Here is a 13,790-nt window from a genome sequence, read left to right as displayed (position 1 = left end):
TCATACAAATGTAGCTCTTCAACTCTTCTTGACACAAGTCTAAGCATTCAGAATTTTGAGTATACATGTAAAGCTCTCTTCCCTAGTAAAAGTGGCACAATTGTGATTTTACCCTTTCGTCTTTAACTTAACATATCTCGAGATTAAAACAAGCAAATTGAACAGAATAAACGGTATTTGAGAGCTAAGACTACACCCTTGACGTTGATGTAAGCATTATGTCACAACGGTATTTTCTAATTGCCAAAGAGGCGCTTTTCACTTGCACAATTTTTTTTGAGACAGGCTGTAGATTAAGATATTACTCTTATTCTTACTCTTTTATGTTAATTTGTAATATTTCATTATAAAACAAAATATTATCTTGTTGCCGTCGGACAATAAACTTGTTCGACGGCGAACCCGATAAAAACCCACTAATTGTTTCGAATTCCTGTTGTAAAAGCCTATCCCACAATTTAAAATAGAATTATGTTTGCAAAAGTCAGAGTGCATAAACCAGGGTTTGGGGTTGATTATCACAGAATCCTAAAAACACCCTTAAGTGCATGTTTTTCGGTCCAAAAATTGACAAGAATTGAGCTGTTTTTTTCTATACTTTCTTTAATAGGTGGCCCCTTATCCAATGCTGAGTGCTGGCAGGTGGTAAGACTCGCAAACCAAACATGTAATAAACTCTTCCCAACATGCATTGCTCAAATGCAACAAGCCGGGTGGATTACGAGTCATACTTTATTAGGACCTGATGAATGGAGGGCTACATGGAGTGACACTGGGCTAGAACATGAAAAAATATTCTAAACCTTACCCAGAATGCATTGCTCAGATGCAGTAAGCTGGGTAGATTACAAATCATACTTTAATAGGTCCTGATGAATGGAGAGCTACATGGAGTGACACTGGGCTAGTACATGAGAAAATATTCTAAACTAGCACTGATAAATCAGCGAAGCCTGACAAAACCATCAAGTCGATCACGATGGGTTGACTAGTACTAGTAACTATAGCACCAACTTGCCACAAATGTTGTAAATCAACGACTAGCTAGCCAGCCAGTGACCCTTCTGTCATATTTTGGACAGCAATCATGAAACCTGGATGGTCTGAAAAAAGCCTAGGCTATCAATAAACTCCTCCCAGCATTCCTTGCATAAATGCAACATGCAAGCTGAATTACAGCATGTATTTAATAAATCTTTTTCCCTACTTCCCATCATGCACCACATTCCGGGTGTGTGGGGCACTTCCACTGCATTCAGCCTTTTCGAGTGCCACAAAACACAGTTTCTCTCTGGGGGTTGTAAAGTTTTGTTCATTAGGGACCGTTCACAAACACTTGTAAGGGGGGGGGCTGATGCAAAAAGGGAGCCCTGAATTTTTTTGCCCTTTTAAGGGGGGGGCCTGAAAAAAAATGACCACAAATTTTCCTGGAAAAATTGAGTTTATATGCTTTTCTATGGGGTTGACCCATAATTTTCATGTCAAAAGGGGGGACCCTGAAATTTTTGAGGTCTGTTAAGGAGGGGCCCGGAAAATGTTCGCGATTTTTTTTGCATCAGGCCCCCCCCCTTACAAGTGTTTGTGAACGGTCCCTTATATTGATAGAATACTTATCGTCGTTTGGCATTGTGTCATTGGTCCCTGAAAGCAATACCTCTTATGTAACTTCTTGGCAGTTTTGTTTTAAACATGTTCAGGGGCCAAAAGCACATACAAAGTTTTTCTTGCCCAACGATGTTATATTTTGGCTGGTGCCTTCATCGAAGAAAAAAAGGAATTAGGAATAATGGGGCTGATAACTAATACCTTTCGAAGGCAAACAAAAACAGCCTTTGCACAGACTATCAGCAATGAACTACAATCAGTCAAAATCCCAGCATCGCCCAATAATGAGGGCTGATCAGGCATGAAGTGTGACAGATGAAACAGTCTTTCCTGAACACACGCAGCGCTCTATCGCATACGGAAAGGCACGCAATCTGGCGTAATTGTAAGAAATGCATGATCGAATGATTGGCGCTCATGAATATGTGAGAATTCACAGCATACAAAGCATGGGGACTTTGATTGTAGTTCGTCTGTGGTAATTTGTGCCCAAATTCTTGGGAATACACCCAAATGTCTTAGGGATGCACCCAAATGTTGTGGGAATATATCCAAATATCTTGGGAATACACCCATATGTATTAGGAATGCACCCAAATGTTCTGGAATGCACCCAAATGTCTTGGGAATACACCCTTAGTGTTTTGGGAATACACCCAAATGTTTTAGGAATACACCTAAATGTATTAGGAATACACCCAAGTGTATTTGGAATACACCCAAATGTATTAGGAATACACCCAAATGTCTTAGGAATATACCTAAATGTGTAGATATTATTATGTTTCTATCCATCTGACTAATAGCGATGCATCTATAGTACAGTAGAATCTCGTTAACACTAAAATTGTCAGGACCTTTTGGGTGTATTTCTAATACATTTGGATGTATTCCTAATACATTTGGATGTATTCCTAATACATTTGGATGTATTCCTAATACATTTGAGTGTATTTCTAAGACAATTGGGTGTATTCCTGATACACTTGGGTGTATTCCTTATACATGGGGGGGGGGGTATTCCCAAGACATTTGGGTGTATTCCTAATACATTTGGGTGTATTCCTAAGACATTTGGGTGTATTCCTAATACATTTGGGTGTATTCCCAAGACTTCAGTTTGTGTTAAAGTCATAATGTACGATCTTTTTTCAGAATTTACCTTTATTTTTTTCAAAACCGATTTTTTGGCATATTTGTAATACTTACACATGTTCTAACTTAAATCTATGAGCAAACTGTCAAATTCGTCCCTATTTGTAGTAAAGCGGGGCGATTTTCTGTTGGTCCGACATAAAGTCATAATTTTAGATTATGACTTTATGTCGGCCACGATCATAAACCGTAGTCTCCTACAAAACTAGCTTGATTACGCTCCCTCCACATGTGGAGGGAGCGTAACTCAAACTTTAACCGCTGTGGGGAGACTAACTCTGAGGCCGCACTTTCGCTGTCCTAATCCAAATAGTGCGAGATGTTTGAGTGATAAATGTGAAGTTTATGATGTTGTTTCTTTGCAAATTCCCAATGTTTTTCGCGTCCAAATGTATTGGGAACTTTCATAATGATTGCATATTATCATTTTAGAAGAAAAAAAGAAAAATCTAAAAATTTAAAAAGATCGTACATTAAGGCTTTAATTTGTTCTCCCATTTCACAGTGTACATGGTTTTTTTTTTTTGGGGGGGTGCTTAAAATTTTGTTTGACAGGGTGTGCAGTATGAGTTTTAAGTGTCATCATACTTTTGGTTTATTCCTTAGGGATTCAATCATGTTACACAGGGAATAAACCAAAAGTCTGATGACCTTCTATAAATGAACATCCATTAGCCTCCTGATGAAACCACTTTCGTTTACAGGATGTCATCAAACTTTTGGGTTGTCCCCTAAATGAATAAGGTATTATTTAGTGTTTTATTATTGATTAATATTTTACTGTTATTGTTTATACTTTTATTGTAAAGTATATTGTGATCATGGGCTATTCCACTTGAATGCATACACTCCCCTTGGAGACATAACCTTAGTCTTCCACACAGGGAGTGTGAATTTCAAATGGAGTCATTCCAAGGTAGTCCCATTTGAAATTCACACTCCCTGTGTGGATTAAGGTAGAGTCTGAAGTTTACCGTTTTCTAAAATACATTTTCCGTGTTGTAATCTGTGTTGTAAAATTTGTATATCCGTGTCATGAATAAAGCTTAAAATACATGTATAAACAATGATATTAATGTCACAACAAAGTGTTTAATATCGCGATCAAAATGCTCTGATTGGAACATTCTCACGACAATAGGCCGACTATTACGATGTTTGGAGGGATATAGGGGGTTCATGCCTTGGCAATATAACTTAATTTCGGTATTATTAAACAGTATTTTTATCATAAAAATTAACATACACAACTCATGATTGTTTTTAACATTTATTTCTCTTATCTGTCATTTTCCGTGTTGTACCTCTGATTCCGTGATTTTCTTCCGTTTTCCGTGAAACAGAAAACTTCGGACTCTAGATTAAGGCCATGTTTTCCGTTGCGTGCGGGTATGGATTTCAACTGGAATAGCCTAATAGTATGTACCACCATGCATTCTCTGAAGAATATGTGAATAAAACATTTGGAATCTTGAAACCATCAAGTTGGTTATCGTTTGTAGTCAATATCAATTATACTGCTAATATGTGACCTGCTACCACGAAATGAGCGTAAAGTCGCAAGTTGGTAGTTTCGAGATATCCTGGCTACTGTGTTGATGTTCTGTCTTTCACATGCACCTGTTCAAGCCAATAGTGTGTATATCCTTTGTGAATGGGGGCACAATGGGCCATTCACAAAGGACATACTACTGGCTTGTGCAGGTGGGTGGCAAACAAAGAACATCAACTCCGCAGCCAGGATGTCTCGAAACTACCAACCAACGTCTTATCTACCAACTTCCAACTTTGCGCTCATTTTGTGGTAGCAGATCACTTTATGAGTAACTATATCTGCAGCTGATATTAGTATTGATGAAGTAACTATATCTACAGCTGATATTAGTATTGATGAAGTAACTATATCTACAGCTGATATTGGTATTGATGAAGTAACTATATCTACTGCTGATATTGGTTTTGATGAAGTAGCTATCTACTGCTGATATTGGTATTGATGAAGTAACTATGTCTACTGCTGATATTGGTATTGATGAAGTATCCATATCTACTGCTGATATTGGTATTGATGAAGTAACTATATTTACTGCTGATATTGATACTGCTGAAGTAACTATATCTACAGCTGATATTGGTATTGATGAAGTAACTACTTCTGCTGATATTGGTATTGATGAAGTAACTATCTACTGCTGATATTGGTATTGATGAACTAACTACATCTACTGCTGATATTGGTATTGATGAAGTAACTATATCTACTGCTGATATTGGTATTGATGAAGTACCTACAGCTACTGCTGATATTGGTATTGATAAAGTAACTACATCTACTGCTGATATTGGTATTGATGAAGTAATTATATCTACTGCTGATATTGGTATTGATGAAGTATCCATATCTACTGCTGATATTGGTATTGATGAAGTAACTATATCAACTGCTGATATTGGTACTGATGAAGTAACTGTATCTACAGCTGATATTGGTATTGATGAAGTAACTATATCTACTGCTGATATTGGTATTGATGAAGTAACTACATCTACTGCTGATATTGGCATTGATGAAGTAACTATATCAACTGATGATATTGGTATTGATGAAGTAACTATATCTATAGACTTCTCCGTAGTCCACTTGCCAATTGTGCACTACTCTGGCTATTACATTTTTAAAAGCTTAAAACTCTGATTTAATTAATGAGTGCACAATTGATAGATTTTCACAACTGATCTTTTCAGTCACCGTCGCCCTCTGTTTGTTAGCTTCCCAAGTGGACTACTGACTTTGCCTTGAGAGTTAGGCCAATTTCTGGCCTAACTAAAATTAGTGATGATGTAATGCATCTTTAAAAATGAATCTGGCTTGTGATTGGTCGCCCAGATCTCGTTATTGTTTAAATCCTCCCGACGCGTACTGGTACCATTATAACTATACATGGTACACAACTATCTAGGGAATGCGGCGCTTTTGTGCTGGTGGATGAACGTATGCATCTAGCGCGTATTGTACCACCATGCTTAGTCTTGTGGTTAGATTTTATTGATAAACAAGTATGATTGACAGTGTGTGAGTCCCGGGGTAAAGTTCTGCTTAAAAGTGAAAGTCCATAGTCGGTTTTTCGGATAATAAACTGGCAGATTCTAAAATTAGAATTGTTCAGTATTGAAGTGTCATTATAATTATGCCATTATGATATGTTGCATTCAATAATATAAGCCTCACGTAGGGCCTATACTTTACTTTTACTGTCACAAATATAATTATATAGCCTAAACTTTTTCATAACCATTTTATACTAGTATTTTGATGTAGGCCTACTAAATATCAGTATAATTTCGAGTTCAACTGAATGCGTTCATCATGATTAATAACATTTTTATTTATCAAAAATCGACTATGGCATAGTCTACTATATCTACAGCTGATATTGGTATTGATGAAGTAACTATCTACTGCTGATATTGGTATTGATGAAGTAACTATATCTACTGCTGATATTGGTATTGATGAAGTAACTATATCTACTGCTGATATTGGTATTGATGAAGTAACTATATCTACTGCTGATATTAGTATTGATGAAGTAACTATATCTACAGCTGATATTGGTATTGATGAAGTAACTATATCTACAGCTGATATTGGTATTGATGAAGTATCTATATCTACAGCTGATATTGGTATTGATGAAGTAGCTTTCTACTGCTGATATGAGTATTGATGAAGTAGCTATCCATTGCTGATATTGGTAGTAGCTATCTACTACTGATATGAGTGTTGATGAAGTAGCTATCTACTGCTGATATTGGTATTGATTAAGTAACTATATACTGCTGATATGGGTGTTGATGAAGTAGCTATCTACTGCTGATATTGGTATTGATTAAGTAGTAGCTATCTACTACTGATATGGGTGTTGATGAAGTAGCTATCTACTGCTGATATTGGTATTGATAAAGTAACTACATCTACTGCTGATATGGGTATTGATTAAGTAACTACATCTATTGCTCATATTGGTATTGATGAAGTAACTATATCAACTGCTGATATTGGTATTGATGAAGTAACTATATCTACTGCTGATATTGGTATTGATGAAGTAACTTTCTACTGCTGATATTGGTATTGATGAAGTAACTATATCTAATGCTGATATTGGTATTGATGAAGTAACTATATCTACTGCTGATATTGGTATTGATGAAGTAACTATATCTACTGCTGATATTAGTATTGATGAAGTAACTATATCTACAGCTGATATTGGTATTGATGAAGTAACTATATCTACAGCTGATATTGGTATTGATGAAGTATCTATATCTACAGCTGATATTGGTATTGATGAAGTAGCTTTCTACTGCTGATATGAGTATTGATGAAGTAGCTATCCATTTCTGATATTGGTAGTAGCTATCTACTACTGATATGGGTGTTGATGAAATAGCTATCTACTGCTGATATTGGTATTGATAAAGTAACTACATCTACTGGTGATATGGGTATTGATTAAGTAACTATATACTGTTGATATGGGTGTTGATGAAGTAGCTATCTAGTGCTGATATTGGTTTTGATAAAGTAACTACATCTACTGCTGATATTGGTATTGATTAAGTAGTAGCTATCTACTACTGATATGGGTGTTGATGAAGTAGCTATCTACTGCTGATATTGGTATTGATAAAGTAGTAGCTATCTACTACTGATATGGGTGTTGATGAAGTAGCTATCTACTGCTGATATTGGTATTGATAAAGTAACTACATCTACTGCTGATATGGGTATTGATTAAGTAACTATATACTGCTGATATGGGTGTTGATGAAGTAGCTATCTACTGCTGATATTGGTATTAATGAAGTAACTATATCTACTGCTGATATTGGTATTGATGAAGTAACTACATATATTGCTCATATTGGTATTGATGAAGTAACTATATCAACTGCTGATATTGGTATTGATGAAGTAACTATATCTACTGCTGATATTGGTATTGATGAAGTAACTCTACTGCTGATATTGGTATTGATGAAGTAACCATATCTACTGCTGATATTGGTATTGATGAAGTAACTATATCTACTGCTGATATTGGTATTGATGAAGTAACTATATCTACTGCTGATATTAGTATTGACGAAGTAACTATATCTACAGCTGATATTGGTATTGATGAAGTAACTATATCTACAGCTGATATTGGTATTGATGAAGTATCTATATCTACAGCTGATATTGGTATTGATGAAGTAGCTTTCTACTGCTGATATGAGTATTGATGAAGTAGCTATCCATTTCTGATATTGGTAGTAGCTATCTACTACTGATATGGGTGTTGATGAAGTAGCTATCTACTGCTGATATTGGTATTGATAAAGTAACTACATCTACTGGTGATATGGGTATTGATTAAGTAACTATATACTGCTGATATGGGTGTTGATGAAGTAGCTATCTACTCAGTGCTGATATTGGTATTGATAAAGTAACTACATCTACTGCTGATATTGGTATTGATAAAGTAACTACATCTACTGCTGATATTGGTATTGATTAAGTAACTACATCTACTGCTGATATTGGTATTGATTAAGTAACTACATCTACTGCTGATATTGGTATTGATTAAGTAACTACATCTACTGCTGATATTGGTATTGATTAAGTAACTACATCTACTGCTGATATTGGTATTGATTAAGTAACTACATCTACTGCTGATATTGGTATTGATTAAGTAACTACATCTACTGCTGATATTGGTATTGATTAAGTAACTACATCTACTGCTGATATTGGTATTGATTAAGTAACTACATCTACTGCTGATATTGGTATTGATTAAGTAACTACATCTACTGCTGATATTGGTATTGATTAAGTAACTACATCTACTGCTGATATTGGTATTGATTAAGTAACTACATCTACTGCTGATATTGGTATTGATTAAGTAACTATATACTGCTGATATGGGTGTTGATGAAGTAGCTATCAACTGCTGATATTGGTATTGATTAAGTAACTATATACTGCTGATATGGTAGCCATATACTGCTGATATTGGTATTGATGAAGTAGCTATCTACTGCTGATATTGGTATTAATGAAGTAACTATATCTACTGCTGATATTGGTATTGATGAAGTAACTATATCTACTGCTGATATTGGTATTGATGAAGTAACTATATCTACTGCTGATATTGGTATTGATGAAGTAACTATATCTACTGCTGATATTGGTATTGATGAAGTAACTATATCTACTGCTGATATTGGTATTGATGAAGTAACTAAAGGGTTCACAAAAAATAACTCCCCCCTAAAATTACAAAATATTTCTTTGCATAACTTGACATATATTTCGTTGATTTGAAATATTTAAAAACCTGTGAATAAAGGAATCATTTTCCTACCCTTCCAAAGTTCTTTCTTTAAAAAATATTTTAGTTTTGGTCAAAAATAATCACATTTTCCAAAAATGATGCTTTCAGAAAAAGTGGCACTTTTCAACATCCTCATTTATGTGAAAATCAGCTTCAAGAAATCATTATTTTTGCACTACATGATGGTTGCATGGGTGACTGAGAGATCAGAGACAAGAAGGTGAAGGAAAACAAAACAATTAAATCAATCATAACATTGATATCGAGAAAGTTTTGTATATTACATGTATGGAATGTTGAAAAGTGCAAATTTTTTTAAAGCATCATTTTTGAAAAGTGTGATTATTTTTGACCAAAACAAAAGGATTTTGAAAAGGTATAACTTTGCTAGGGTAGCAAAAAGATGCCTCTATTCACAGGTTTTTAAATTTTTCAAATCAACTAAATGAATGTCAAGTTATGCAAAGAAATTTGTACACATGTTTTTCTCCCACCACCAGATCTAAGTACAGGGAATAAAAATGGAAAAAAAAGAAAGTTATGCAAAGAAATGTTTTGTAACTCCTAAATTGATTTTACCATTTTTGAAACACCGGCTCAATAAAACCTTCTAGAAAAACCCTGTACATGTTAATGAATAATTGTTTTATACTGCAAGATGATTGTATGGTTGACTGGGTAATCGTATACATAAAAATGAAAAAAACAAAAACACCATTAAATCAATCAAAACATTGATATCAAGAATGTTTTTGTACATTAAATGTTGAGGATGTGGAAAAATGCAACTTTTTCTGAAAGCATCATTTTTGGAAAATGTGATTATTTTTGGCCAAAACAAAAAGATTTTTTAAACAATGAATTATGGGAGGGTAGGAAAATGATTCCTACATCACAGGTTTTTAAATTTTTCAAATCAACAAAATGTATGTGAAGTTATGCAAAGAAATATTTTGTAATTTTAGGGGGGAGTTATTTTTTGTGAACCCTTTATATCTACTGCTGATATGAGTATTGATAAAGCAACTATATCTACTGCTGATATGGGTATTGATATTAGTAACTACATCTGCTGCTGCTTATATTGGTATCGATGAAGTAGCTATATGTAGATATAGTTACTTCTGCATGAAGTAGTTATCTACTGCTGATATCGGTATTGATGTCATTGTTATCTACTGCTGATATTGGTATTGATGTCATTGTTATCTACTGCTGATATTGGTATTGATGAAGTAGCTATCTAACTGCTGATATGGGTATTAATAAAGTAACTATCTACTGCTGATATGGGTATTGATAAAGTAACTGCACCTACTGCTGATATTGGTATTCATGAAGTAACTACATCTACTGCTGATGTGGGTATTGATAAAGTAACTATATCTACTGCTGATATTTGTATTGATAAAGTAACTACATCTACTGCTGATATTGGTATTGATGAAGTAACTATATTTACTGCTGATATTGGTATTGATGAAGTAACTATATCTACTGCTGATATTGGTATTGATGAAGTTAACTATATCTACTGCTGATATGGGTATTGATAAAGTAACTGCGTCTACTGCTGATGTGGGTATTGATATTGGTATTGATAAAGTAAAAGTAACTACATCTATATTGGTATTGATGAAGTAACTATATCTACTGCTGATATGAGTATTGATAAAGCAACTATATCTACTGCTGATATGGGTATTGATATTAGTAACTACATCTGCTGCTGCTTATATTGGTATCGATGAAGTAGCTATATGTAGATATAGTTACTTCTGCATGAAGTAGTTATCTACTGCTGATATCGGTATTGATGTCATTGTTATCTACTGCTGATATTGGTATTGATGAAGTAGTTATCTAACTGCTGATATGGGTATTAATAAAGTAACTGCACCTACTGCTGATATTGGTATTCATGAAGTAACTACATCTACTGCTGATGTGGGTATTGATAAAGTAACTATATCTACTGCTGATATTGGTATTGATAAAGTAACTACATCTACTGCTGATATTGGTATTGATGAAGTAACTATATTTACTGCTGATATTGGTATTGATGAAGTAACTATATCTACTGCTGATATTGGTATTGATGAAGTTAACTATATCTACTGCTGATATGGGTATTGATAAAGTAACTGCGTCTACTGCTGATGTGGGTATTGATATTGGTATTGATAAAGTAAAAGTAACTACATCTATATTGGTATTGATGAAGTAACTATATCTACTGCATGCTGATATGGGTATTGATAAAGTAAGTATATCTACTGCTGATATTGGTATTGATGAAGTAACTATATCTACTGCTGATATTGGTATTGATGAAGTAACTATATCTACTGCTGATATGGGCATTGATAAAGTAACTACATCTACTGCTGATATTGGTATTGATGCAGTAGTTATCTACTGCTGATATGGGTAGTAGAGTGTGACGAAAAACACTGATGAAGTTTTCTACTACTGATATGGGTATTGGGTATTGATGAGGTAGCTATCTACTGCTGATATTGGTGTTGATGAAGTAGCTATCTACTGTTGGCATTGGTATTGACGAAGTTGCTATCAACTGCTGATATTGGTATTGATGCAGCTATCTACTGCTGATAAGGGTGTTGATGAAGTAGCTAATTACTGCTGATATTGGTATTGAAGTAGCTATCAACTGCTGATATTGGTATTGATGAAGTAGATATCTACTGTAACTGCTGATATTGATATTGATGAAGTAGCTATCTACTGCTGATATTGGTGTTGATGAAGTAGCTATGACTGTTGGCATTGGTATTGATGAATTAGTAATCCACTGCTGATATTGGTATCGATGTAGCTATCTACTGCTTATGTGGGTATTGATGAAGTATCTATCTATCTACTGCTGATATGGATATTGACGAAGTAGATATCTACACTGCTGATATTATTAGTATTGTTGAAGTATACTAGCTATCTACTGCTGTTATGGATATTAGGGTGTGCGCAAAAACACTATTTTTCTCGGATATTGGTGTGATGAAGTAGTTATCTACTACATGATATGGGTAGGCCTATTGATATTAGTCTACTGCTGCTATTGGTATTGATGAAGTAGCTATCTACTGCTAATATTGATATAGTTATGCTTTGTCACTCAAAGACCCCCTTTTTCCCAGTCTGTCATCCAACATGTCCAAAGGCCCTTATTTCAGTTTCAATTTGAGCATGTAGACCAGCAACTTTCATTTATTAGGGCCTGCTGCATGATTTTGTTCTAGGGCCTACTTATTTTGATAAGAAAAGCCATTTGAAATTAAATTTTCGAGGCTCAGTTGGACCGAGTTTTGGCCCTCAAATCCCGTTTAAAAAAGGGCATGATCTCACCCAAGATCTCACCAATTCCCCCTATAATTTAGCTCATCTCTCACCCAATGATCACATATTTTTTTACCATTATCACCGAATGCCAAAAATCATGGTTAATTATGTGCAATATTTATTATGAATAGGTCTACCTCAGGAGGGGTTCTCAAAATGGTCTCAGCCAAAAATCGCTTGGCCTTTTTTGACGTGCTAAAAAACCTTTTGGTGCCTCTCCCATCCCCCATCCGAAGTCTTTGGGACTAAATTGTGCTATGCTACACCTTTAAATTAGTGTTTATGCCTTGAAACGGTGCCCAAAACATCTGTGCCCCCCCCCCCCCTTTCAGCTCCATGTTTCGATTCGGACCTGTCGGAACCCTGATGCCTTTAGTGAATTGCCGGATGCCGCTATTGCCTGGCAGCTGCTACTTCTACTTCTACTTCTACTGCAATACTTGGCATAGTCCATCAGCTTGGATTTCCCGCCAAGGAATAAGGTTGTACATGTGCGGTGAAGGTGCCATCAGTGCAGAAAATTACATGTGCGAGTAAAAAGACCATGGGAAATTATGGGTTGGCTGCAGCTACTGCTCCTGAACACCTCATAAGATGGTGATGACAAGTTGCTCGCTGGAAGGGTATTCCACCACACCACTGTACGTGGGAAGAAGGAGTAGCGATACAACTGGATACGTGATGGAATACGTTGGAATTTGTCTGGATGGTAAGACCTTGTGATGGATGGAGCCATTGGAGTGAGGTAACAGGCTGGATTTACTGCCACAATGCTGTGCTTGATCTTGTACAAGAGAAGGAGGCTGGATGTTTTACGCCGCTCTTCTAGTGAAGTCCATTGTAGCTCCTGCAACATAGCAGTAACACTCTCACGACGGTGATATCGGTGGAGGACAAACCTTGCAGCTTGACGTTGGATATTTTCAATCCTGTTGATGGCCTTGGTGGTGTAAGGATTCCATATGGGGCTGCAGTACTCAACATGTGGGCGCACCAAAGATACATAAGCCCGTTCTTTGAGCTTCTGGGAGGCACCACGAAGGTTACGTCGGATGAGGCCAAGGATTCTATTAGCTCTTGCCGTTGCTCCATTGGTGTGCTTGGTCCATGACATGTTGGTGGAAAAAGTCAAGCCTAGGTATGGGTACTCTGAGACTGCTGAAAGTACACTACTTCCAAGATGGTAGTCGTTTTTGATTGTGTTACGGCGCAAGGAGAACAGCATAGAGTGGCACTTGTCCGTGTTGAATTTCATCTGCC

The 13,790-nt window shown here is 35.7% G+C and overlaps 2 protein-coding genes across 4 annotated transcripts in view; one reads left to right on the top strand and one right to left on the bottom strand.

Moving 5' to 3' along the window:
* LOC140146347 (RUS family member 1-like) overlaps window positions 1-1,343 on the top strand; it is a 38,200-nt gene extending 36,857 nt beyond the window's left edge. For all 3 annotated transcript variants that reach the window (XM_072168156.1, XM_072168158.1, XM_072168157.1), the window contains one exon: window positions 611-1,343. In XM_072168156.1, the coding sequence (XP_072024257.1) occupies window positions 611-801 (191 nt within the window). In that variant the 3' untranslated portion in view covers window positions 802-1,343. The remainder of the gene's footprint in view (window positions 1-610) is intronic.
* Window positions 1,344-13,038: 11,695 nt separating this feature from the next.
* Window positions 13,039-13,644, bottom strand: LOC140141285 (uncharacterized). The gene has a single exon (XM_072163106.1). It carries the CDS (start codon window positions 13,642-13,644, stop codon window positions 13,039-13,041), a length of 606 nt encoding a protein of 201 aa, XP_072019207.1.
* Between the last annotated feature and the right edge of the window lie 146 nt (window positions 13,645-13,790).

Source organism: Amphiura filiformis, chromosome 2 (assembly GCF_039555335.1).
Source record: "Amphiura filiformis chromosome 2, Afil_fr2py, whole genome shotgun sequence".
In the NCBI taxonomy this organism is placed as follows: Eukaryota; Metazoa; Echinodermata; class Ophiuroidea; order Amphilepidida; family Amphiuridae; genus Amphiura; species Amphiura filiformis.
This window is presented reverse-complemented; position numbering and strand designations above follow the sequence as displayed.

Coding starts and splice junctions, on each gene's coding strand:
- LOC140141285 (XM_072163106.1), bottom strand. CDS start 13,644: ATGTCATGGACCAAGCACACCAATGGAGCAACGGCAAGAGCTAATAGA.